The sequence below is a fragment of the Rhineura floridana genome, chromosome 9 (assembly GCF_030035675.1).
Source record: "Rhineura floridana isolate rRhiFlo1 chromosome 9, rRhiFlo1.hap2, whole genome shotgun sequence".
Lineage (NCBI taxonomy): Eukaryota > Metazoa > Chordata > Lepidosauria > Squamata > Rhineuridae > Rhineura > Rhineura floridana.
Genome location: NC_084488.1, coordinates 82,687,569 through 82,713,654, shown reverse-complemented (window position 1 = coordinate 82,713,654; position 26,086 = coordinate 82,687,569). Strand labels below are relative to the sequence as shown.

The following is a 26,086-nucleotide window of genomic DNA, read 5'->3' as shown; positions in this document are numbered from 1 at the left end:
AATGACAAATTAGGTTTGTTTATTTCTCATACCACAGCTCTGAAGTTGAAAACATACTATGTTTTTAAAAGGATAGCATTGTTCTTCATTGCTTGCAGTAAGAGTTCAATGAATAAACTTGCCGCATTGTTTTTAGATACAAAAAAGAAAGCATTCAAAATCCAGCTAGTATTTGTGCTGGGCTGGGGGGAGTTGGATGTGGCACACCCCCACATGAGCTGGCAGGCTCCTGGTGCTGCCAGGCTCTGCTGTCAGAAGCCCTTTCTCCTGGCTTAGCTGCGCCACCAGCGGGACCCTGCTGGCTCAGCCAGGGGTCTGCTGGGGACCGCCAGCCTGGCAGACGGGGAGCTGACAGAAGCCATCGGAAGCCCAGAAAATGGGGAGTTCTGGGAGCATGGTGGGGAAGGAGCCATGTGTGGGCTTATGCAGCATCCAAGTCCCCCTTGGAGTGCTCCTGCGGGCCCCAATCCACAGGAAAATTCCACCAGCAAAAGGGTTGGTGGAGGAAAATAATTGCAGTGGTGGTCTACAGGAAGTACTTACTCCCTGGTGGGGCTGTTAATGGAAGCCAGCTCTTCCTTTCTGGCTCCCGTGCGCAGCTCCTGATGGAGCCTGCATTCCGCTGGGCCGGTGGCTCCCGTGTGGCAAGTGGATGCTGCTGACCTTTCTGCTGGCTCCTCTACCAACCCCCCCATCCCGCTGGCTTCCCCTCATTTGGATTGCTCTGTGAATTGTGTATTCTGTGTGGGCTTTTGGTGGGTAGAAGCGTTTCCCCCCCACTTTTTTGTCTTTTGTCTTTTCACAGAGGATAAGGCTATCAATGGCTAGTAGCTAGGCTCATAGTCAGAGGCAGTATGCTTCAAATACCAGTTGTTGGAAACCGCAGGAGGGGAGAGTACCCTTACCACTTAGGTCCTGCTTGCAGGCTTCCCATGAGCAACTGGTTGGCCACTATAACAACAGGATGCTGGACCAGATGGGCCATTGGCCTGACCGAGCATGTTCTTATGTCTGTAGGCAAATATATAAAGTGCAGAGAGAAGTGGTTGGCAATATAATAATCTACTTCAAGAGACCCAATTTCCTGGTTTATCAAAGGAGTTCATGTCTCTTGAGTAAATAAGTAATAGAGCTGTCTTTAAAGGAAGAAAAACCCTAGTTAACTATAACAAAATTGTTTCAATTAGGTCATAGTTTTTAAAAACGTAGATGTGATATCACTAATATGCTACATCATTATATGTAAGAACATAAAAAGAGCCCTGCTGGATCAGACCAAAAGCTGTGTAGTCCAGTCTTTTCACACTGCCCAACCACATTCCTATCCTGACAACAGGGCAATAGAATTCTCCCACTCGTGATTCCCTCCAACTGATATTCAGAAGCATATAATCAAGTGTAGTTTTGAATGTTGTCTTTCAAATATTATTTTGTCAGTTTGCTGATGCTGTTTCATGAAAAGCCCATTAACGGAACATTCACCTTTTTTGTTGCATTTTATAGATCCAAAGGCAGAAACAAGATTGTATATCATGGTGAATGATTTTGAATTTCATGTGTATAACCGCTCTGACCTTTATGGGCAACTTCAGGAATTATTTGGTTTGGATCCAACCGTAATTCCTCCAAAGAAAGAGGATGAAAAAACACGAGAAAATGGGAGAGAACGAACACACACAAATCTGGAAAGGTACTTATGCTCTTGAGTATCTATTTAAATATTGTGTCAGATTTAGTTATTTCATGTTGAGGTTTTGTTCTGTTGAGATACTAGCCTCTTCCCTGAAGTCTTTAAAAGTACCACCGTTGTTGTTTAAAGAGTGTGTTTGAACATAAACCCTTTTTTTAGGCTGTTGGGCCACTTAGATTCTTTGGGCCTTTACGTGACAGCATCTAGTACAGCACATTGCAATTGCTACAATAGGCAGAAAAATCATTAAGTGTTCTGCCAAGACCCTCAGCAATTGTCAAGTAGTCCATAGGGAAAAAAGTTTGGAAACTACTGGTTTAGTTTGCTGTTAACCTTTTTTGGTCTTGTGACTGCAGTAATTTTGTTAAAGTTGCTAACAGCCTTGCATATTGCAGTTGAAATTATGTTTTAAAGGTTGATGGAATTACCTGCATCTGTTCTGTTTTTTTTTTTTCATTTTCAAGTAATTGTAATTAACTTCAGCAGAGAGCATTTCCAGGGGATTAATGGCCTAAGAGAATTATCCAGTCAGTTACTTTTGCACATGATATTACTATTCTAGAATCATTTTTGCCTAAGTGAATGCCATTCATTACTCTAGCTTCTTACTGTTTTGAGAGTGCCCTTTATGGCAAACTGAAGAGCCTATACTGGAACCTTGCAGTCTGAGCTTTTCCAAAACCTCATTTCATATTAGTGGTGTTATTATTTCATCAAGATTTGTCTGGTAGGAAGCAGGGGTAGGCAAATCATCCTGTTTTTGAAATATGCTACTTTTGCATACGTTGACCCATGCGTTCCTTTCACATCCCACTTCAGCATGCATCTGTAATTTTTTTTAAAAATTATTTGCACAAAAATGTGCCTTAATATGCATATTTTAAAAATATTTTTGCACAAAAATGTTTTTCTTGTTCTAAAATGTATTTCAATATGTTTTTTGAGCTTAGAACTGCATTGAACTTTTGGGGCTACAATTCCCAGTACCCCTAACAGATAGTCCTAAGCTATGTACTTCAAATGCACTTTAAATGTATGGTGTGGATGTGATCCATGTTCTGGTCCAAATATTAGTCAAGGAGGTGGAGACCAGATTGGTTTGTTTGTTAGAATTTGCTGAGAATGAATTCCTCAAACATCTCTAGTAGGAACTGAAGTTGATGTTTTTAGTTCATTTGACTGTGGCTTAGTGGTACTTAATATAGTGGTGGCCGTGAATACAGCTAGAATCATAGAATGGCAGAGTTGGAAGGGGCCTATAAGGCATCGAGTCCAACCCCCTGCTCAATGCAGTATCCTTAAGCATACCCAACATGTGGCTGTCCAGCTGCCTCTTGAATGCCTCCAGTTCCATAGTGAGAAATTTAAAAGGTAGCATAATTTTATTTTTGGACTGATAGAGCCATCTAATTCCACTATTTTGGGCTTTCTCTATAGTGATCATACAGCTGCCTATGATGGACATATATCAAGATGCTGAGCCTAGTGGTTGGAGGGTTGGACTACAACCTGGGAGACAAGGGTTCAAATTCCCACTCACTGGGCTCACTGGTAGACTTTGGGCCAGTCACTGTCTCTTAGCCTAATTTACTTCACAAGGTTGCTGTCAGGATAAAACTTGGTGGTGGAGAATAACCGTGTACACCACCTTGAGCTCCTTGGAGGAAAGGTGGGGTATGAATGTAATAATAAAATACATAAATAAAAAACTATTGATGCATTCACAGGCTGCCTTGTTCATTTTAATGATTTATATCGGACCTATACTTACAAAAAGCTGAGTCAGGATTAGATTATTATGGGGTAACATTTCATTAATAATGTGATAGATTATGTTTATGTACTTCAACTTTTTAGTATATGTAATGTCAATATCAATAACCTTTAGTCTATGACAGTGTTTCCCAACTAGTGGGCCACCAGATGTTGTTGGACCACAATTCCCATCTTTCCTGACCATTGGCAATGCTGGCTGAGGCTGATGGGAGTTGTGGTCCAACAACATCTGGTGGCCCACTAGTTGGGAAAGGCTGGTTTATGATCTTAAGTGTATCATGGGAAATTCGGTTCCATTTCAGTTTTAGTATGGTTTCCATTTATGTTTAGGGCAGCAGTGAGATGTTTTTTGGAAGTGTTCATTATATAAATGTAATATGTTTTGCCCCTCAGTGTTAAAGTCAAAAGTGAATCACATGACCCTTCATCATCATGGAGGTCTCTTATTCCTGTAATCAAAGTCAATGTTAGCACAGTAAGTAAAAGAGATCATGTTCTGTTTGTGATTTACCTACTTTTTTTCTATGTGGGTTAAAAACTACTTTCATCAGTAGTCATTTGTAATATTTTATGCATGGCTTTGAACACTATTTGCATGATTTCATGCTTGAAGGTTGTGGAAGACATTTGCTGCTTGAAGGAATTCACTGCTCTAAGTTTTCAGATAATGTCTGCATAGTTTTTAGAGCGTCAGCATGAGAGTTTGGTTAGAGATTACGATTTGCTGACTTGGAGAAGATGATATGATTCTCTTGTGGAAATTGAGATAAATATGTTTCAAATTGAGTAGTCCTGTTTGTAGTGGCAGCCTAGTTACTGAGATATATTTTATCCTCAGACAAATATGTAAAGTGCAATGGATATTATTGTAAGTTATTGTTATTGTTGTTAATAACATTTACTACCCGTCCTTCACCAAAGGGTCCTAGGGTGGGTTACAACCATTTTAAAATACAGCAGTAAAAACAATTAAAAACAACCTAAAATCACAAAATAGGGTGGGTCCTAAAAATATACGTCTCAGGTGTCAAAGGCCAGAGTAAAGAGGTGCTGCTTCATTATTGAATTGACCTGGATTTTGAATCATTCTGGCCACTTCCCTAGAATCTAATCTTGTTCTAAATGTTGTGTTTTAAGTACAAACACCTTCCTGTAATCAGCTGTGATAACCTTTGGTTAAGCAATAAATATTTATTTGATGTTGATTATAGTAATTATATAAATTGGCCAGTTATTCTGGTTATGTTTTGTAATGTTAATGGACTCATCAGGTCTGATTATACTCCTAACTGGAAAGAACAGAAATCCCAATTACGAATGATGATTTGTGACGATGAATTAAAGCTAACATGCAATTGTCTTACTTATTTAAGGGTCGTTTAACCTTTGGGAATCATTATCAGCCTCAAACTCTCTGCATTAACTTTGATGATGCTTTCTTAACATATACTACAAAACCACCTTCAAGTCACCTTGATCAGTTTATGCATATTGTGAAAGGAAAACTGGAAAATGTGAGGGTTATGCTTGTTCCGAGTCCAAGATATGTTGGTCTTCAAAATGATGAGTAAGTGATTTATAGTTTATGTAGGAATATTCTGATCTATTATATAGCATGTGTTCAACATTGATTACTCAAATACCCTGCAAATATTAGTGCATAATTATAATTGGGGGTTAAAACACCCAACTCTAAATTGGGGAAAAATAGTGGTTCATGGTTTACTTAGAATCATAGAATAGTAGAGTTGGAAGGGGCCTATAAGGCCATCAAGTCCAACACCCTGCTCAATGCAGGAATCCAAATCAAAGCATTCCCGACAGGTGGTTTTCCAGCTGCCTCTTGAATGCCTCCAGTGTCAGAGAGCCCACTACCTCTCTAGGTAATTGGTTCCATTGTGGTCTGGCTCTAACAGTTAGGAAGTTTTTCCTGATGTCCAGTCGAAATCTGGCTTCCTGCAACTTGAGCCCATTATTCCATGTCCTGCACTCTGGGACAATCAAGAAGAGATCCCGGCCCTCCTCTATGTGACAACCTTTCATGTACTTGAAGAGTGCTAGCATATCTCCCCTCAGTTTTCTCTTCTCCAGGCTAAACATGCCCAGTTCTTTCAGTTTCTCCTCATAGGGCTTTGTTTCCAGTCCCCTGATCATCCTTGTTGCCCTCCTCTGAACCTGTTCTAGTTTGTCTGCATCCTTCTTGAAGTGCAGAGACCAGAAGTGGATGCAGTATTCAAGATGAGGCCTAACCAGTGCTGGGGAGGGGAACTACTTGTAGGCTTCTATCATGTTTTTGTTGACTGTGTATTTTAGAAATGAAATTAGGATTTGTTGCATTACTCCATAGTTACTGAGATAACTTTTGCAATGTTCTAGCAGGAATGTGTATAGTAATTGATTTCTTCCTGTTCTCTGTTAATCTTTTATTAATACATATAAGTCCCACCTCAGCCTCTCATTTCACTGAATGTTGTATAACTAGGGCTGCATACACACAATACATTTAAAGCACAGTTCTTCTCCAAAGAATCCTAAGAACTGTAGTTTACCCCTTACAGAGCTACTCTTCTCAGCACCCTTAACAAACTACAGTTCCGAGGATTCTTTGGGAGAAGTCATGTGCTTTAAATGTATTATGTGTATGCAGCCTAAATAAAGTCACCACACAACAACAAAATTAACTTGTAAGCTGCTTAAATGGTGTTTGTCATAATCATGGGAGGTGTTCTTATTTTTGAAACTCAAATGAGCCTAAACCTTTAAATCTAGGGGTTGCATCAACTAAGTCCTATTCAGAGTAGATCTTTTAAAATTAATAAACCTACGTTAGTCATGTGTATTAACTTTAATAGGTTTACTCTGAGTAGGACTAGCATTGAATACCACCCTATTGTTCTACCCCCCTCCAAAAACCCAATGTCCAAATCAAACAGTTTGAAACAGAAAAGGAAGATAATTTGAAAAATGGGAAAATGATTAAATACAATGTAAATCAGTAGGGTTGGATCCAGACTTAATAACACTTTCACCTCATTGAAATCAATGGAACTAGTTAGTCATGGCTAACTTAAATCCCAGTGTAGTCCCACTGAAATAAATGGGATTTAAGATAGCCATGACTAACTTGTTCCACTGATTTCATTGAGGTGACAGTGTTATTAAGTCTGGATCCAACCCATATTGAATCTTTGAAAACAGGATCGTTCAGATATTGCTGATTCACGTTATAGAATGTGCATCTTATAAAAAATACACCAACTACCTCCCAGGTTAAGTGATAAATAATTGATTTGCATCAGCCATTGTAATATGTGTACAAAGTATGAACATAGTAAGCAGATAAAAATTGTCCCACTTAAAAATGTTCAATTTAAAACTCAGAGAGCATAATCATAGTCCTTATTTTAATAGCAGTTGCTAGAAATTTCTTAGTATCAATCAGTAAAGCAAAAGACCTGTTGAGGTAACACTGGTTTCATATTGAACACAGGTTAAGTGTTATAAAAGACAGCTCAGTGAGAATGCTGATTATGAAATTATCATGTATTACTTCAGCAAGGTTGTGTCCAAGCAGTAGAGCTACCATACAAGGCATATAATTGTATAGATGGCGGAAATAATTACATTTTGGGGAAATCATTTGATATTAAAGTCACAAAATAACGAAGTATTTCCTTGATAGCTATAAAATATGGATATCATTCTCAGAGTAACATTGTTTTGCTCCTTTATGTAGGATTTGGTACACCTATTGGTCTTATTACTGAAGGTGATCTGTCCCTATGGGCTTAGCTTCTATTTTAGCAGGAAAATCATTAACAAATTAAAAGAGTGAATATAGGACAATGATAATGCAAAAGGCAAATAAAGTGTGCAGTACAGAAGGTGAAAATTAAAACAATAAGGGTTTTTTGGATTTATGGTGGACTAAAATGGGATTGTATTGATTTGGATGACAATTCCAATCTACCCAGATATCTCAATAAATTTACTATACTATCAGAGTTTTAAACTAGTCTGGTGTGTTTTTCAAAATGTGGTTACAGGTTTTGATTTTATACAAACAAGGAGTATGGGGGGGGGGGAAGCCATCTGTTTTGTTAGTAGTATGTTCTCTTCATAACACTTAGCTGTATTCTGGTTTTAGACAAGAATGCCCTCATAAGCATGAGTAGAAAAGGGGAGCTTTTTATCACCTGGAAAAGCTCTGTCAAGGTTTCAGAAAAATATGAACAAAAACAACTTGTTAGTTATGTGAGAGTGTCTCCCAGGTACTTTTTGGTCACAACTGTAAACATATTTCTGTAGACACAATAGAGGATGTTATTAGCAGATTCTTCATGTTATGCCTGTAACATTAAGAGCAGTTTAGCATTTGGATCACCAATATTAGACAGAGTATCTCTGTATCCCTGCGACCCATTCCTCATGCACACTGGGTAGGATAAGCCACTTTTTTGAACATCATGGCTGACTATGGAGCGTTTGGCATAAGAAATCATTTCTTGTAAGCACCCTCTCACATGGCAACAATGGCACGTATTGATGTGTACTGCCATATTATCAAAAGAAGCATGAAGGATGCATACAGCACACTTAGTCATTAATCTCCCTTTTCCTTTCTTCTTTCCTTGTGCTTTCTGTTCTTGTAGATTTTGCACCTATGGCAGGGACTTGCCTGCCATCTAGTATACATGTAGGCACTTCATAAAGTTCCATTAATGTCTAAGCTCCATTAATGTCAGCAATTTAACAACTACCAGAGGAGTAGTGGAGTTAGTCTGTTAGCAACCTTAAAGACTAACAGATTGATTGTGGCATATATTTTCGTAGATTACGACATCAGATGCATGACGTGTGATCACTGAGGATAAAAAAAAAATAGAGAGAGAAATTGTACCAAATGGCCATGAAATGTAAAAATTACACTCTGTAACAATTCTATGGCCTAGTTTGCATATCATGCTAAGCCAAGCCATGTAATGCTAAGTGTGCAGGCTCTGGGGGAGGAGATTTGTGTTCTCTTCTTTCTTCCCTGATTGTTCAATGATGCACTGTGCTGAGCCAAGCCATTGTCTTAATGTGCCATTTGAATCTGGCCTTGTGGTTTAGCTCTTCCAGACAAACCACGAGCTGTAAACCACCGGGCAAACTTTGGTTACAGCTCATGGTTAGTGTGAGAGGCTAAACCATGAGCCCGGGTCTAGATGACGGCTTAGTTCAGCATGGTGTAGCAGCAAAACAACCAAGGAGAGGAGTAAAGCAGCTGCAACCTTCTGCCCAGAATTTAAGCGTTTGCACTTATTCCTGATTTGGGTTAGTCAGTGTAACATGTGAGCCAGGGCTATGTAAAACTTCTGTCTTAAGCTTTATATCTGATAGTGTACTTGAGATAGCAAAAGCTATGCCACAATACATCTATTCTTTAACAAGATTCTTTGAGGTGATTTAGTAGTTTTATATATTGGAAATGTTTGTTACATGTGAGTTTAATAAACACTGTATTTTAGTAACACAATATACTTTTTACTCATTGTGGCTTAATTGTTTACTATGGGTATAGTTTTCCATATTTCTGTAAATATGAAATAAGTTGGATGCATTGTAGACTCCTCCCATCTCCTTAGTCTCTAAATAAGTCATATACAAACACCTTTAATATCAAGGTGACTTAATCTCAAGACCTGGGTGAAAATAAAAAATCTTTTGCCTGTTATGCTGTAGACATCTATAGAGCAAATGACTTCACATTCTCATATCTGATGTTCAGTCTGTGGACCTGTTTCGATGTCACAGCCAAATTATGGTTTGCCTTTTGGGAATGTGTTGCAGGTTTGCACACCCCCTCCTCCCCTCTCACACACCAGTTCTCTATTTACTGGATTGTGCTAACCATAACTTACCACTAGATCCGAAATCCCATTCAGACTCTGAATTTTACTCTACCATGGGCAGTTACTCTACCATGATCCTGCAGAACATTCTGGATAAGTCATGATTTGGCTGAACTGGGCCTATGTAATTGGATTTTACTTATCTACCCCCTGCTTCTAAGTTTTGTTAAAATTTATTTTTATATATTAAATTCGTTAGTCACCCTTCTGGCTGGCTCTCCAGCCACTCTGGGCGACGTACAAAATAAAAACATACAAATACATTAAAACATTAAAAATCTCAACAATAATAATAAAACCTAACCCACCCCAAAAGCCTGCCTGAAGAGCCAGGTCTTCAAGGCCTGGCGGAAGCTCATCATAGAGGGGGCATGGCAGAGATCATTTGGGAGGGAATTCCACAAAGTGGGGGCCACAATTGAAAAAGCCCTCTCCCTAGTTCTCACCAGTCTAGCTGTTTTAACTGGTGGGATAGAGAGAAGGTCTTTTGAGGCTGATCTTGTTGGCATCCCTGATGATGCTGGAGGCACTGACTGGGCCGAAATCGTATAGGGTTTTAAAGGTCAGAACCAACACCTTGAATTGGGCCCGGAAAACAACCGGTAACCAGTGCAACTCCTTCAGCACTGGAGTGATGTGATCTTGCCGGCGGCTGCCTTTAATCAGGTGAGCTGCCGCATTCTGTACCAGTTGCAGCTTCCGGACTGTTTTCAAGGGTAACCCCACGTAGAGCACATTACAGTAGGCGAGAGGAGACCAGGGCATGTACCACAGATGGGAGCAGATGGTTGGGAAGGTGGGGCACAGCCTCCGTATCAGATGGAGTTGATACAGTGCTGCCCGGCTCACAGCCGAGACCTGAGCCTCCATGGACAACTGGGAGTCAAGAATGAGCCCCAGACTGCGGACCTGGTCTTTCAGGGGCAATTGTACCCCATTGGGCACCAGGTCAACATCCCCCAACCTTCCCTTGTTTGCCACAAACAGTACCTCGGTTTTGTCAGGATTCAGCTTCATACCCTCTGCTATGTGCTTTGTTGCAGTGATATTGGTAGGTTTAAAAGCAAATAAACAATTCCGGGATTGTAACCCATTTTTAGTAAAGTACTATCAAATCTAGAGATGAGAGTATTATGAAATAATAAGGAATACATTCGAGACATTTTCCAGCATAAGAGCTATAGGTAACTGAACCCCAATGCTGCCCACATTCTGAAGTGAGAGGGCAGATATCTAGAATTTTAACCTGAAATTGTAGTGTTGACAGTGAAAGAAGCATTTTCAGCACAGCTGACTTAAGAAAAAAATGTCTGAACAATAAACTTATAGCTGCTATTTCAGAATATATTGTACTATAGTGAGCAGTGTTCATATTTTGCGCTTTTACTTTTTTTGTTCTTCTTTTGTAACAGACCACCAAGATTAATGGGAGAAGGTTTTGTTGTGATGCAATCAAATGATGTTGATATCTACTATTATATGGATGAACCAGGTAAGTGCTCATTTCCTGATCTGCGGTTAACACTGGTTGCAGGTACTTAGATTTCATATGGCAAATAATTGCTAAGGAGAGATTGGAAGAATAGCATGGGGGAAGAGAAGTATCCAGGCCCCGCACAGCATCTCAGCCCTGTCCCGGTCCCCTCTGCTTCCCCCCCCCCAGCTGCTTAAAAAAAAATGCAGGAGGTACTGAAAATGGATTTCCACATCACCCTTAAATTTGCTTAACTAACTGCAGGCCCAAATCTGTTTTACTTTAAAAAATTGCTATAAAATATTGATATCTCATCTGTAATTACTGAAAAAATGTTTGAAACTTTATTTGAGCTGGTCTTGTGTAGCAGCTAAGAATGTGAACCATGAATTTCAAATCATGCTCATCCATAAGCTCACTTGGTAGCCTGAGATAAGATGCTGATTTTCCAACTCAGCCTCTCAGCTGTAAAATGGGAATAATATTGACATACTTTACAGGGCTGTTGCAAGGAATGTAAACAGAATCTATGTGAATTGTTTTGAACTTTCCTTGTGCTGCATAAATGCTAAGTATTATTCTTGTTTTGTAATGTTATCTACCAAAATCCTCACTCTCTTGTCATGCAAAAGAAAAGGTTGGTAGTCTGTCAGTAGAGCAGACATTGCTTCTGTACTGATACCAGATTGTCAAGGCATTTGTTTAATACTTTAGTGCCAAGACTATACTGTGTCTCTACTGAACAGGTGATATAAACCCTGACAAGGATGTCTGTTACAAGACAGAAATGATTAGCAAAATATACAGGGTTTATCATTAACTTGTAAGAAATGTCTTGGGGTGGGAGAGGTGGGGACATAGAGCCACGTATGAAAGGTAAGGCTAAAGAAGTTGGTGTTGAGGATAGGGAAGCTGCTTGAGGAGCAAATATGCAAGTGTTCAGTAGCAGGTTTGAGAAAGGAAGAAGAAAACTGGGGACTGACATAAGCTGAGCTAAAGCAGGTTGAGAAGATTGAAAGAAGGTATAATGAAAATTACATGAGTGGCATAGAGGTGGAGAACTTAAAAATATGAGGCTATGAAATGGTTGTAGGCATCACAGAAAGCTAGTGTAAATTACTCAAGCAGATATGATAGTTAGCCCTGCTTTTTTCAAAAAAATCTAAAGGCATGGAACTGGTTCTCAAATAGCAGTAAGCACAGTCTGACATTTTCCATGTAGTGATTGAAGTTGTTCTTAATTTACTTGAAATGTCCACAGTGTAATATTTTCATTTCAGTAGTGAAAGCAGCAATGGAAAAAATAAATTTGCATGTTATAAATCTACTATTATACCACTGGTTTGCCATTTGTTGGATGAGTTTCAGTTGGTACAGCTTGAGGAAGTGGACAAGGTACTTGGACTGGTGCGTGCAACCACCTCTGTTCTGGATCCTTGCCCCTCTTGGTTAGTGAAAGCTGCCAGGGTTGAAACAGCAGGCTGGGCCAGGGAAGTGATAAATGCCTCTTTGAGAGAGGGAGTGGTCCCTACCCGTTTGAAAGAAGCGGTGGTGAGACCACTCCTGAAAAAACCTTCCTTGGACCCAGATAATTTGAACAACTTCAGACCGGTAGCGAACATTCCATTTTTGGGCAAGGTCTTGGAACGGGTGGTTGCCAGCCAGCTCCAGGTGCTCTTGGATGAAACCGATTATCTAGATCCATTTCAATCCGGTTTTAGGCCCGGTTTCGGCGCTGAAACGGCCTTGGTGGCCCTGTATGATGACCTATGTCGGGAGAGAGACAGGGGGAGTGTAACTCTGTTGATTCTCCTTGATCTCTCAGCGGCTTTTGATACCATCGATCATGGTATCCTACTGGGGAGACTCACTGAGTTGGGAGTTGGAGGTACTGCTTGGCAGTGGCTCCGCTCCTACTTGGTGGGCCATCTCCAGAAGGTAGGGCTTGGGGAGCACTGCTCGATACCCTGGACTCTCCATTGTGGAGTCCCACAGGGATCGGTTCTGTCCCCCATGCTTTTTAACATCTACATGAAGCCGCTGGGCGCGGTCATCAGGAGTTTTGGAGTGCGTTGTCACCAGTATGCTGATGACACGCAACTCTACTTCTCCTTTTCATCTTCTTCAGGTGAGGCTGTTGATGTGCTGAACCGTTGCCTGGCCGCGATAATGGACTGGATGAGAGCTAACAAACTGAGGCTCAATCCTGACAAGACTGAGACGCTGTTGGTGAGTGCCTTCTCAGCCCACATGGTGGATATTCAACCTGTTCTGGATGGGGTTACACTCCCCCTGAAGGAACAGGTTTGTAGCTTGGGGGTTTTGCTTGATCCATTCCTGTCTCTTGAGGCTCAGGTAGCCTCGGTGGCACGGAATGCGTTCTACCACCTTCGGTTGGTAGCCCAGCTACGTCCCTATCTGGACAGCGACGACCTCGCCTCAGTTGTGCATGCTCTGGTAACCTCTAGATTGGACTACTGCAATGCATTCTACGTGGGGCTGCCTTTGAAAACAGTTCAGAAACTACAGCTAGTGCAAAACGCAGCAGCCAGACTGCTGACGAGGACCAGACGGTCCGCACATATAACACCTGTTCTGGCGCGTTTGCACTGGTTACCTATTGGTTTCCGGGCCAAATTCAAAGTGCTAGTTTTGACTTATAAAGCCTTACACGGTGCGGGACCACAATACCTAGCGGAACGCCTCTCCCGATATGAACCTACCTGTTCACTACGTTCAACATCAAAGGCCCTCCTCCGAGTCCCGACTCACAGAGAGGCTCGGAGGGTTGTAACGAGATCTAGGTCCTTTTCAGTGGTGGCCCCCGAACTATGGAATAGTCTCCCCGACGAGGTTCGCCTGGTGCCTACACTTTTATCTTTTCGGCGCCAGGTTAAACCCTTTTTATTCTCCCAGGCTTTTTAAATAATTTTTTTTACTTTTTATTGTTGTTATATGGACCAGGCGGTTAACTGTTTAAAATATACGCTCGGTGTTATTATTGTCATTTTAAATGTATTTTATTGTATTGTATGGTATTTATTGTACACCGCCCAGAGAGCCTCTGGCTTCGGGCGGTATAAAAATTGGAACAAAATAAAATAAATAAATAAACACAGTCCCTGCATGTTAAAGTAGAATTGGTCTGGTGCATCCGTGTGTGATGCACCAAGTTTTCAGTATGTTATATTTAAACATCTGAAATTAAGTTGTGCTGGGTATTGTGTCTTATTCTAGGAGCCTCTTTGGTTATGTGGACCTAGAATTTAAGTCATAGTGAGATCTGGAGTAAGCCTGTGGCTTGCGTGTTCCCTCTCTCACTCCATGCTTTTATATAGGGAAAAGGGTAACACATGCACTAGAAGATCGCACATTTACTTGAAAGTGGGATCTGCTTGTGAAGAGATTCTGCCTTATTTGCTGACTTTTTAGTTGTGTATGTTCTTGAACAGAGATTTTTATTTATTTATTTAGTTTATTTGTTTCCTGCTTCCTCCCAGCAGGAGCAGGGCAGCAAACAAGGCACTAAAAACACTTTAAAACATCATAAAAACAAATCTTAAAATACCTTAAGACAAAACAGCGTTAAAAACATTTAAAAAACTTTTTAAAAAGGTTAAAAACATTATTAAAAACGTATTAAGCAAATCTGACACAGAGACAGACTGGGATAGCTCTCAACTTAAAAGATTTTTGAAGTAGTCATTGTTAAAAAAAATAGCTAACGCCTCAAACCCCATTTCAGAGTTCTTGCTTGTAATCTTCATACTTCTGATTTTAGTTCATGGGGAAAATAGCTCCTGCTAGCTTATGATATATATATTAATTGCATAGTAATATATACATGGTTTTCAGCTAATTGGGAATAGTCTACAGATGAGGTATGCTTTTAATATTTGTTTTAAAAATCTTTTTGCTGTTTTCATAATACAGGTCTTGTACCAGAAGAAACAGAGGAAACTAATGAGGGAGAAACAAGTAATGAAGATAGTAAACTGCAAGACCTCCCACCCTGTTGGGGATTAGATATAGTTTGTGGCAAAGGAACAGATTTCAACTATGGTCCTTGGGCTGACAGGCAAAGGTACTGTTGTTAATTCTTCTGATTATATCTAATGTAAAAAGTGAAGAATATAACCCAAAAAGTTTCCAACAAACTTGTCTGGGTTGCTTTCATGTGCCTACAATTAAAGGATGTTAAAGAATTGTTATGAAATTTCTGAAAACATACAATGAATTTTGCTTTCTGTATAACCCACACATTTGTGTTTATGTGTCTACATGCTTAGTCTAGGTGTTTGCCCAGAGATTAGGCATGGGCCTGTTTACAACCTTGGCAGGGAAGCCCTCTGCTCCAGAAGGCTCCTAAATGTTTTGGGTTACGGAGGTCTGATATAGTGCTTTCATGAGGCAACTTTGATCAAGGGTTTAGTGGTGAATGGGGATGCATGAACAATGGTGCTCCCCAGGGAAACTCATCTCTTCATAGGGAATTTCAGGACTCCTTTCTTCCCTGAATGTTCAACAGTAAGAATGTCCTTTTGGCCTGTTTAAGGAAAATAGCTTGGCTTTTCAAAAGCTGATAGACATTTCAGAATGTTATTTGTACAGGCATACCCCGCTTTAACGTTCGCAATGGGACCAGAGAGTATACTTTAAGCGAAAATAAACTTTAAGTGAAGCAATTGTCTTCACTTGTACTGCACGCAATCACCACTAGATGGCAGCGGCGTCATGCCAATAAAGTATACATTATTGCGAATCGCAAACGTTAAGTGGGGTATGGTGGAGTATGGAGCATGTACGTTATAGCGAGGCGACGTTAAGTGAAGCGACGTTAAGCGGGGTATGCCTGTATAGTGTAGTCTGGTCCTCCTTTTATCAGAGTTGGGACAGAGGCAAGAAAGATTGTATGATTGCAAGAGGGATTAGGAGTGACGGCGAACAAGCAGTGCAGTGCTCCACTGTACTTCTGGCAAGTCAGCTGGGAGTAAGAAATAATGGAAATCTTAACAGGAAAGAGATCTAGACCAATAGTGGGGAACCTTTTTTCTATTGAGGGCTGCATTCCCTTGGATGGTAATCTGTTGGGAACTACATGACAGTGATGAATGGGGCCAAAGCCTGCAGTGGGGAAGGGATGTCAAGCCAAAAATGGATGGGCCACCCCTTTCTTTCTCTTTCCATCCAGAGGGCTGTCAGGTGAAAGGTAAACACCTTTGCAAGAAGTTTGTATTGCTTGCAACGGGGCCCCACCCTTCCTCTTTCTGTTGCTTCATTCATTTTAGTTTTCCTCCATCCTTTTTTTCCCTTTCCACCCTCCTCTCCATCTGTGCTCCCCTTTCATAAAATTAGATCAAGGTCTGCAGGTTTCTCATCCTACTCTAGAAAATTTTTGTGGAAGTTAAGCATCATGTTGAGTAAGTTGTGCTGAACAAGACAGGGGTTGCGTGCTTCATTTCTAGCTTGCTGCCCTTCACTGCTGTAGGTAGCAGGGAAGTCTTAACAAGATATGGTCTGTACAAAAAGAAGGGGGGGAAGCCCATGGTTTCTCATAGTACTCCACTTATGTAGTTTAAAACACCCTTTGGCTTTAACTTAGCCAGCTGTATCTGTCCAAACTGCATTTTATGAGAGTTTTTGTGCATTGTTCAGGTGGCACAGTGCATCTCCAGTAAGAGGCTTTTATATTTTTAAATTAGTTGAATGTTTACCGTAACTTTCAAATAACATTGATTTGTTTTAAAATCTCACGGGTTAACTTCAGAAGGTCAGTTGTCTAAATGTTTTGTTTTCTTATTACTGTTTTCAGTTTCTAGGGTAATTGAATTTTTAGTGCCTTAAGAGAAATCTGGAATATAACTTCACTAGTCAAAGCATGTATTTTTTCTCTCTCTCCTGTTCATGCTCTTGTTTCTTGTGTGCTCTGTAAAGTACGTTAGAGAAAATATATAAATGACCCATGTTCCTTTCTAGATAAATAACTGAATTACTCTTCTGGGTTTTTTTTTAGGGACTGTTTGTGGAAATTCTTTTTCCCACCAGATTATCAAGTCATGAAAGTCTCAGAAATTCCACAGCCTGGAAAGCCAAGGCAGATCCTTGCTTTTGAGCTACGTATGAATATCATTGCAGATGCCACTATTGATTTGCTCTTCACAAAAAATAGGGTAAATATTAAAGACGCATCTAAATATGAGATTTGGGAGGATATACTAATTCTTGGTAGACGCATATAATTTTTGTATTTAGTCTTTCAAGATTTTGGAAGATGTCTTCTGAAATAAAATGAAAAAATATGCTATAGGAAATCGTGAAGGCCTTCAGATTTATTAAGAGCACCTTCAGATTTATTTATTTATTTTACGAAACATTTACCCTGGCTTTTGAGTTTAAAAGCCCTCAAGGTTTTGTGATAAAACAAAAATCACAGAAAACTTATTACTATTCTCCAAGGCATTTGTTCCTCACTTTTTTAATGAATTATTTATATTTATGTATTATTTAGAGCATTTGTACCCTGCTTTTCAGCCAAAGAGGCTACTAGATCAGCTTATATGCAATCAATTAAAACAAGATAATTAATCTGTGCTCATAGGCTTACAATATAAAAGATGTGACACATAAGGAAAAAGGGACAGGGATGGAAGAAGAAAAAGCAAAGTTGGGCACCAATCCTTAAAGTTAAAAAGTGGTTCTTATAATGACCAGTTGGAATTTTATTTCCTTATTTGGAATATTTATAAACAGCTAAACATTGTGAAACATAGTGCAATAGAAACAGTTGAGGGGAAGCCAACAGAATGAGCCCTGCTTCTCATCTCTCCTACTCAAGCAGCCTGCTGGAATAGAACTTTCCTAGTTTGTCATTTGTGTGTGTATATTCTTGATCAACTAACAATACCAAATTTATTTTGATTTATCACATAAAATTTAACTTGCTATAATATATTACTTTTACAATTTTTATACTAATAATATCTCCATCTATCTAGTTGTGAAAAAGAGTTTTCATGACGTGAAAGACTTTCACGCTTTGGAGAGGACTGATGAATCATAAATGACTAAATTTAGTATTTTGCTCATTGTAGATGTAGATGTACTGCCTTCAAGTTGATTCCGACTTATGGCAACCCTATGAATAGGGTTTTCATGAGGCTGAGAGGCAGACTGGCCAAGGTCACCCAGTGCGCTTCATGGCTATGTGGGGATTCGAACCCTGGTCTCCCAGGTCGTAGTCCAACACCTTAACCACTACACCACACTGGCTTTCTTATTTTGCTCATTAACTACTACAGTAGGGCCCCGCTTATACGGCAGGTTAGGGACCAGGCCCCCGCCGTAAAGCGGAAATCGCCGTAAAGCAGAACCCATAGGCTATAATGGGGCCATAGTGCAAAATTGATGTGAAAACGTCGCAAAAGAGCAAAAATCGGCTTTAAAATGGAAAACGAAAGCCGCTGCATTAGTGGAATGCCGGGAAGCGAAGTGCCGGGAAGTGGGGCCCTACTGTATTAATTTGCCTAGCTGTTTATCTTCCTCTTCTTATGGCCTCAAATGAATACTTTATCATGTTTTAGATATTAAACTTGACATTTTTGTCAACATCATTGTTTCCTAGGTTTTAAAAGTTTATCATACTTTTAATCAGCTATTCTACCAGTTTCCTTTCGTAAATCCTGGCAGTTTCATCAAGTTAGTGATAACAAGGTATGGTCTAGTGTCAGTTCAAATAACTGAAATAATGTCTGCTTTTTATTGGCAGGAAACTAATGCTGTTCATGTAAATGTTGGAGCAGGTTCTTATTTGGAGATTAATATTCCCATGACCGTAGCTGAAGATGGTAGGTTGAGTATGAAAATATTTCATATTCCTTTGGGAAAACTAGATTGAGGTTAACAGTTCCAGAAATGTACTTACATGCAGAAAACTGGTTTAAGGAGATTTTTTGTGTTAGGATTGAGTAGTGTTGAATACTAAAGTTTTCTCAGTATGTCTGTACTCATGTTATTAATGCAATCAGCTTACATTTGATGTTAAAACTTTTATTTGTTGCTGCTGTACTTTCTTAAGATTAGGCTACTGGTGCTATCTAGTTGGGAACTAAATACAGCTTTATTTTTTAAGTACATATGAACGATCTGAAACACTTAAGCACTATCATGCTGATAATTCTGAATTAGTGATACTCGTCTAGATACATCACTTTCTGTTACCTTCCGACATTCCTTGTATCCAATCCTTCAGGCATTTTCCTATTGGTTGCCTTGGTGGATGACCTACGCAGAGAACTGGACGGGGGGAGTGTGTCTCTGCTGGTTCTACTGGACCTCTCAGAGGCTTTCGATACCATCGATCATGGTATCCTTCTGGGCCGCCTTGCTGAGATGGGACTTGGGGGCACTGTCTTACAGTGGCTCCAGTCCTTCCTGGAGGACCGAACCCAGAAGGTGGTACTGGGGGACTTCTGCTCGACCCCTTGGCCATTGACCTATGGGGTCCCTCAGGGTTCCGTTCTGTCCCCCATGTTATTTAATATCTACATGAAACCGCTGGGAGAGGTGGTCCGGGGTTTTGGGGTTCGGTGCCATCAGTATACTGATGACACTCAACTCTATTTCTCTTTTCCACCTGAACCCAAGGAAGCCGTACAGGTCCTAAACCAGTGTCTGGCATCAGTGATGGACTGGATGAGGGCAAACAAGTTGAGATTAAATCCTGACAAAACAGAGGTACTCCTGGTCATTCGGAGGGCAGATCAGGGAACAGGGATTCAACCGGTGCTGGATGGGGTCGCACTCCCTCTGAAGTCTCAGGTTCGCAGTTTGGGTGTACTCCTGGACTCAGCTTTGCATTTGGAGGCCCAGATTGCTGCTGTATCCAGGAGCGCAGTTGCCCAATTAAAACTGGTGCACCAGCTGCGCTCGTTCCTGGAGCTGCCTGATCTGACTAGGGTGATGCATGCCTTGGTTACATCCCGCTTAGACTACTGTAATGCGCTCTATGTGGGGCTGCCTTTGAATACTGTTCGGAAACTTAAATTGGTACAAAGAGCTGCAGCCAGAGTGCTAACCGGGGCTGGTTACAGGGACCATACAACTCCCCTGTTACAACAGCTCCACTGGCTGCCAATTCGTTTCCGGTCACAATTCAAAGTGCTGGTTTTGACCTACAAAGCCCTATACGGCTCAGGTCCAGGCTATTTGACAGATCGTATCTCCCTACATGAACCTGTCTGGGATTTGAGATCTTCAGGTGAGGCCCTTCTTGTGTTCCCCACACCTTCGCAAGCACATATGACGCAGACACAAGATAGGGCCTTTTCGGTGGCTGCCCCTAGGCTGTGGAACTCCCTTCCAAGTGAGGTACGATCAGCTCCCTCCTTGCCATCTTTCCGGCGACAAGTAAAGACTGTTTTATTTCAATGGGCATTTGGGATAGAGAACGACCAGGATTAACGACCAGGATTAAGTGTCATAGGTTTGGTGACTACATTATATGATTTTATTATTTTAAATTGTCTGCTGTTTTTAACCTATTTTTTATGGTTTTAATTTTTCTCATAGTTTAATTCTTTTTTAATAGTATACATTGTATGTTTTAATTGGTGTTATTTTTACTTGTAAGCCGCTCTGAGTCCTATTGGAAAAAGGGCGGGGTAGAAATAAAGTTTATTATTATTATTGTTGTTGTTGTTGTTGTGGGCATATGTTACTAGGCTTTCATTCCCCCAAACACCCTAGGTAGGGAAAGCAGCACTATTGTACTCATAAATGCTTTTTCTTGCAGCATACAACATCATCTTCTTTAATATAATAGAGGGCTCATCTAAACTTTTTACTTTCAAATTGGTTCAGTCCATGCTGTGTACTTGTACTTACTACTGATAGAATGGGCCAGTACATTTTTAAAGATAGAATTTACTGTATTATGCTTGAAGAGAGAGATAATATAGTGGCACATCTTGATTTTTTTGTTCTGTTCACTAGGTTACTCTCCCACTATTAAAGGACAGCTTTTGCATGTAGATGCTACCAGCAGTATGCAGTTTCGGACTCTTCTAGAAGCAGAAATGTTAGCAGTAAGTATTCTTTTGCATAAGCATCGGAGCGATTTCTACTGTATTTTCCATAAGAGGAATGCCATCAAGCAGGTTATAGCTTCACTTATCGTCTGAAGGCAAGAATGTTTTTTTTTTAAGTCAAGACTAGGGGCGTCAGGCCCCTCCCACTCTCCAGTTCATTCTTGCCTTCGTCCGTGCAAGTTAGATAAAGCTAGCGTCTAGATAAGTTCTTTGTCTATTTGTGTGACGGGGTGTGGAGGTTTTGTGTGTGTTTCCCATGTTATTCCCTTTCCCCTGTCTTTTACCTTGGAGTCTGTGGGACTGACTGTATTTGTTTGTCTTTGTTTTAAGGGGAATCCTCTTTTTTCTATTTTTCCCCTCAGTCCCTGATCTTTTCCTGGGAGACCGTGGCGGCGGTTCTCCCTTCCCAAGGCGGCGGACGCAGCCTTGTTAGGGAGCTTGCGGCTGCAGCTCCCTGCCTAGTCACACGCCAAATTTTGGGAGACCGCGGCTGCGGTTCTCCCGTCCTCAGTCGGCGTTCGCAAGCTCACCCCAGGAGTTTGCGGCTGCATTCCTTCCCTAGCTAAACGGCGATTCTAGGAGTCCGCGGCTGCGGCTCTCCCTCCCCTCGCCGGCAGACGCAGATTTAACCAGGAGCTTGCGGCTGCAGCTCTCTATCCGTCCGCTCTCCTTTTTCAACTCACCGCCTCTTTTCGCAGCGGTTTTTTCCCCGGAGCCTGCGGCTGCGGCTCTTCATACTCTCACCGCCTCCCCCGGCTCGTTCTGTGGCAGTCTTAATCTCGCCGCGACGGTCACTAGCAGTCTTCGGCTGCGGATTACTACCAGTGTCCCTAATTCTAATTCCTAGGGGATTTTGCTGGCCGCCTTGCCTCCGTGGCAGACTCTCTTTCCTGGCTTTTATAGCCGCGATCGCGCTTTTCAGCCCCGCGGCTCCAGAGCATCCTTTTTTATTTTTGGAGGCCAATTTTTCGGCTCACTGGTGCTCCCCGGGGACCACCATTGCTTCTTCATCACCACAACCCCTTTTGATTGGCTAAATTTCCCGCTCTTTTCGCGGTCGCCATTTTGTTTGTCCCTTTTCCCCCGCTCTTTCTGTTAAGCCTATTCAGTACTGCAAACGGGGGGGTCTCTATTAAGGGCTGTGGATAGCAGAGCCCAGACTTTCAGTCAGCTCCCACAGCGTGATCTACCCTTTGTGTGTGTGTTGCAGATAGGATCCTATAGTTCTTCACAGGTTCCTTTATTAAATCTGCTACTGCTGCTGCTTCTTGCAAATATCTGATCACTGCAACTATTTGTATCATCAAGGCTGTTTGAACTGTACATTCTGCCCCATTCGTGGCCGTGTACTAAGACTGTTGATACTGTGCACAAGCTGTTTGATCTGTACATTCTGCCCCATCTGTGGCCGTGTACCAGGACTGCCTGTACTGTACATTCTGCCCCATCCGTGGCCGTGTACCAAGCCTGTTTATACTGTACATTCTGCCCCATCCGAGGCCGTGTACCAATGCTATTAACATTGTACATTCTGCCACATCCGTGGCCGTGTACTGAAACCCATAGAAAATATAAGATGGCGGAACAGCCAGCGACGACTCAAATAGCCAAGCCGAAACCATCTAAGGTGGCCAAGAATAAGCATACCAAAGCGGTTGCCAAAACAAAGCATTTTTCCAGCCACAGCAAAGCCAAGCGCCCATGCTATGTCTCTGTTCTGGCTTCCGATGCAGCAGCCCAGGAACAGTTAACGAATCTATTTCATTCTCCCACTGCTTCCTCTGAGGAGGAGGACTTCACTGGGTTTCCTGAACGGCCAACTATCAGCCAGCCCCCTCCCATATTACCGCCCAGGGCTTATCCATCGTCACAGCCTACTGGGCCGCCTCTACAAGCGCAACCATCCGCTTCACCAGGGCTGCAGCTGTCTCATGAGTTCCTATCTCAACTGCAAGGCATGCTGTCATTTTTTACTCAAACACAGTCACCTCCACAAATCTCCACCATACCTCAGCACTGTATGGACCACTATGTATGTAATGAGGCACATCCATCATGCTCCTCAAACCCTTTTGACATCGCCAGAGGCAGATTTATTGATGACGTTTCTTGTGGGGAACAGTCACCCTTTGCTGTACAAGCCGAAGGAGATGAATGGAGTGATCATTCGGAACATGAGGAGGATACATCTTATCAACTGTTTGATGCCTCAGATTATCAGCCTCTTGCTCGCAGAGTATTGCACACCCTTGGTCTCCAAGCTACACAACCGGCAGCTACCGCTCCCGCTATTAAAGGGGCCAGGGTCTTGAAATCCCCCGCTCCAGCAGAGCACTACCTTCCGGTGCCAGATCCCATTGCTAAACTGGCCAACGACGAATGGTCTCATCCACTACAAACTCGCCGCTTCAACGACCTTGCGGACAGACTTTATTCTCTGGCTCCAGACTTTACCAGCAGACTGGCCGTCCCTGGCATAGATGAGCCGATCTCCAGTCTAGTCTCTAGATCCCTTTTGCTGAGGGAAGGAGATTCCCATCTAAAGGACGCCACTGAGCGGAGGCTGGACTTTGCCTTACGTAAGAATCATGAGGCCACCGCCTTCTCCATGCGAGCCTCTGCATCAGCTTCCATCTTTTCCAGGACAGCAATGATGTGGTTGGATGACCTTTTAGAGGATGCTAATCCCGATCCTGTATCTCTGAGGAGGTCACTGATAAAATTGTGCAAGACAGCGGCGTTTGTAGCTGATGCCACCTTGGACGCAAATCAACTGGGAGCACAAGCTATGGCAGCTCAGGTAGTTGCTTGACGGACCCTATGGCTCCGTCATTGGCAAGCTGACTCTACAGCCAGAGTTAATTTATCAAGGGCACCTTACTCCGGATCTTTACTCTTCGGCGAGGAAGCCCTAAAGGCAGTGCTTGTTGACCCCAAGGATACTCGAAAGCCTGTTTTGGCTACTGTTAAAAATGTTGATCACAGGCCTTTCAGGCGTTTCACCCCATACCGCATGGCCCAGCCCTTTCGAGGAACGCGGCCCAGAGGACGAGGCCGTGAATTCCGAAATTACAATTCGCGCCCCTTCAGGGGAACCTGGAACAGACGTTTCCCGGGCAGAGGTCAGTACCAAGGGCGCAGAGGTACCTCAACGTCCTCATATCGGGGAGGGTCTCGCCAGCACAAACAGTACTGACGCGATACCGGTTGAGGGTAGACTGCTCCTGTTTGGAGAACATTGGCTGCGTCTGACTCAGGTTGCCTGGATCAGAGAGCTTTTTTGTTATGGCTATGCAATTGAGTTTTGGGCAGCACCTCCAGACAAGTTTCATCCCTCTGCTTGTCCCAGGGCACCAGCCAGGCACTGCATCATGCAGAGAGCCATACATCACCTCTTGGACATAGCGGCGATAGAGCCAGTCCCTACAACAGAGAGGTCGGAAGGGGTGTACTCCCTCCTATTTGCTGTGCCCAAACGAGATCTGTCATGGAGGGCGGTATTGGACCTCAAGTTCATTAACCGCTTTGTAAAGTATCGCAGGTTCAAAATGGAATCCCTCCACTCCATTACAGAAAGCCTACAAGAAGGAGACTTCCTGGCTTCTATCGACCTAAAGGAAGCGTATCTCCATGTGCCCATTTGCATAGCCCACAGAAAATTCCTTCGGTTTGCTTTCGGCCCCCAGCATTTTCAATATGGAGCGATGCCGTTTGGACTCTCATCTGCCCCGAGAGTCTTTACCAAGGTGCTACTCATACTAGTGGCTTACCTCCGGCTTCAAGGGGTCCATATCTACCCCTATTTGGACGATCTTTTAATACGGGCGAGTTCCAAGGAGCTGGCTCATCGCCATCTAAAGCTCACGCTCCATGTCTTGCAGACCTATGGCTGGCTAGTCAACTTCAACAAAAGCCATCTCCAACCAACCCAATGCCTACAACATCTAGGGGCAATGTTGGACACCCTGCAGGCGACGGTGTCCCTGTCTCCAGACCGCATAACTGCCATCACAGACATCGCTCGGTCTCTGATGCACCACACAACCGCAGACGTCATGCTTTTAGCCAGGGCCCTCGGAATGTTGGTGTCCACCATCCATATCGTGCCATGGGCTCGAGCTCACACGCGCCCACTCCAGTGGGCTTTGTTACCATTACAGCAGGACATCGCCAACTCAAACCATCGAGCAATCCCCCTGAGCTCATCACTGCGCCTGTCATTCCGCTGGTGGACGAGGGTTCAACACCTCACCCAGGGCACTCCATTCAGAGAACCCCGCAGGACTGTTATCACCACAGATGCCAGTCTCCTCAGCTGGGGAGCCCACTGCAACTCCCAGTTCGTTCAGGGGGTTTGGACAACAGCAGAGCAGAATCAGAGCATCAATTGGCTGGAATTGAAGGCTGTCCACTTAGCTCTGCTCCATTTTCAATCTCTGTTCCACTTGGACCATGTTCTCATACGAACGGACAACACGTGCGCCAAATCTCATTTAAACAGACAAGGGGGGACCAGGTCCCGCCCCCTGCAAAACCTGTCTTCCCTCATATTCAACTGAGCAGAGCAACATCTGCAATCCTTGAAAGCAGAACATCTCAGAGAAATTTGGAATGTGACAGCAGACTGGCTCAGCAGACAACAGGTCTTTCCGGGAGAATGGAAACTTCATCTGACTGTTTTCCATCTTCTCCAGTGTCGGTTCGGTGCCTTCTCAGTCGACCTATTTGCGTCCAGTCACAATTGCCAACTACCCAGGTACTTCACACGATACCTGGACACGACAGCAGAAGCGGTGGATGCTGTGTCAATACCGTGGCCGGACGGCCTATTGTACACCTTCCCTCCAATACCACTGTTAGCCAGAACCTTGAGGAAGGCCCGGTGCGAGAGGGCACAGCTGGTTCTGATAGCACCATATTGGCCCCGTCGACCGTGGTTCTCGGATCTTCTTGCAATGTCAGTGATGGACCCTTGGCCAATCCCGGTCAGGCCAGACCTCTTATCCCAGGGCCCAATCTTGCATCAGGATCCCAATTGGCTCAAGCTAACAGCATGGCTTTTGAACGGGGACATTTAAGGGCCGCTGGCTTCTCTGATGCTGTTATTGACATTATCTTGGCCTCGAGACGACCATCCACCACCCGTATATATCAACATACTTGGGTG

At 42.6% G+C, this 26,086-nt stretch overlaps 1 protein-coding gene across 15 annotated transcripts in view; it reads left to right on the top strand.

Annotated features, from left to right (window-relative positions):
• The window catches only part of BLTP1 (bridge-like lipid transfer protein family member 1), a 312,192-nt gene that overhangs the window by 72,521 nt on the left and 213,585 nt on the right, over nucleotides 1-26,086 (top strand). For all 15 annotated transcript variants that reach the window (XM_061585180.1, XM_061585183.1, XM_061585181.1 and 12 more), the window contains 8 exons: nucleotides 1,504-1,690; nucleotides 3,860-3,941; nucleotides 4,840-5,033; nucleotides 10,773-10,852; nucleotides 14,768-14,918; nucleotides 16,848-17,004; nucleotides 18,600-18,678; nucleotides 20,825-20,916. In XM_061585180.1, coding sequence (XP_061441164.1) covers nucleotides 1,504-1,690; nucleotides 3,860-3,941; nucleotides 4,840-5,033; nucleotides 10,773-10,852; nucleotides 14,768-14,918; nucleotides 16,848-17,004; nucleotides 18,600-18,678; nucleotides 20,825-20,916 — 1,022 coding nt within the window. The remainder of the gene's footprint in view (nucleotides 1-1,503; nucleotides 1,691-3,859; nucleotides 3,942-4,839; nucleotides 5,034-10,772; nucleotides 10,853-14,767; nucleotides 14,919-16,847; nucleotides 17,005-18,599; nucleotides 18,679-20,824; nucleotides 20,917-26,086) is intronic.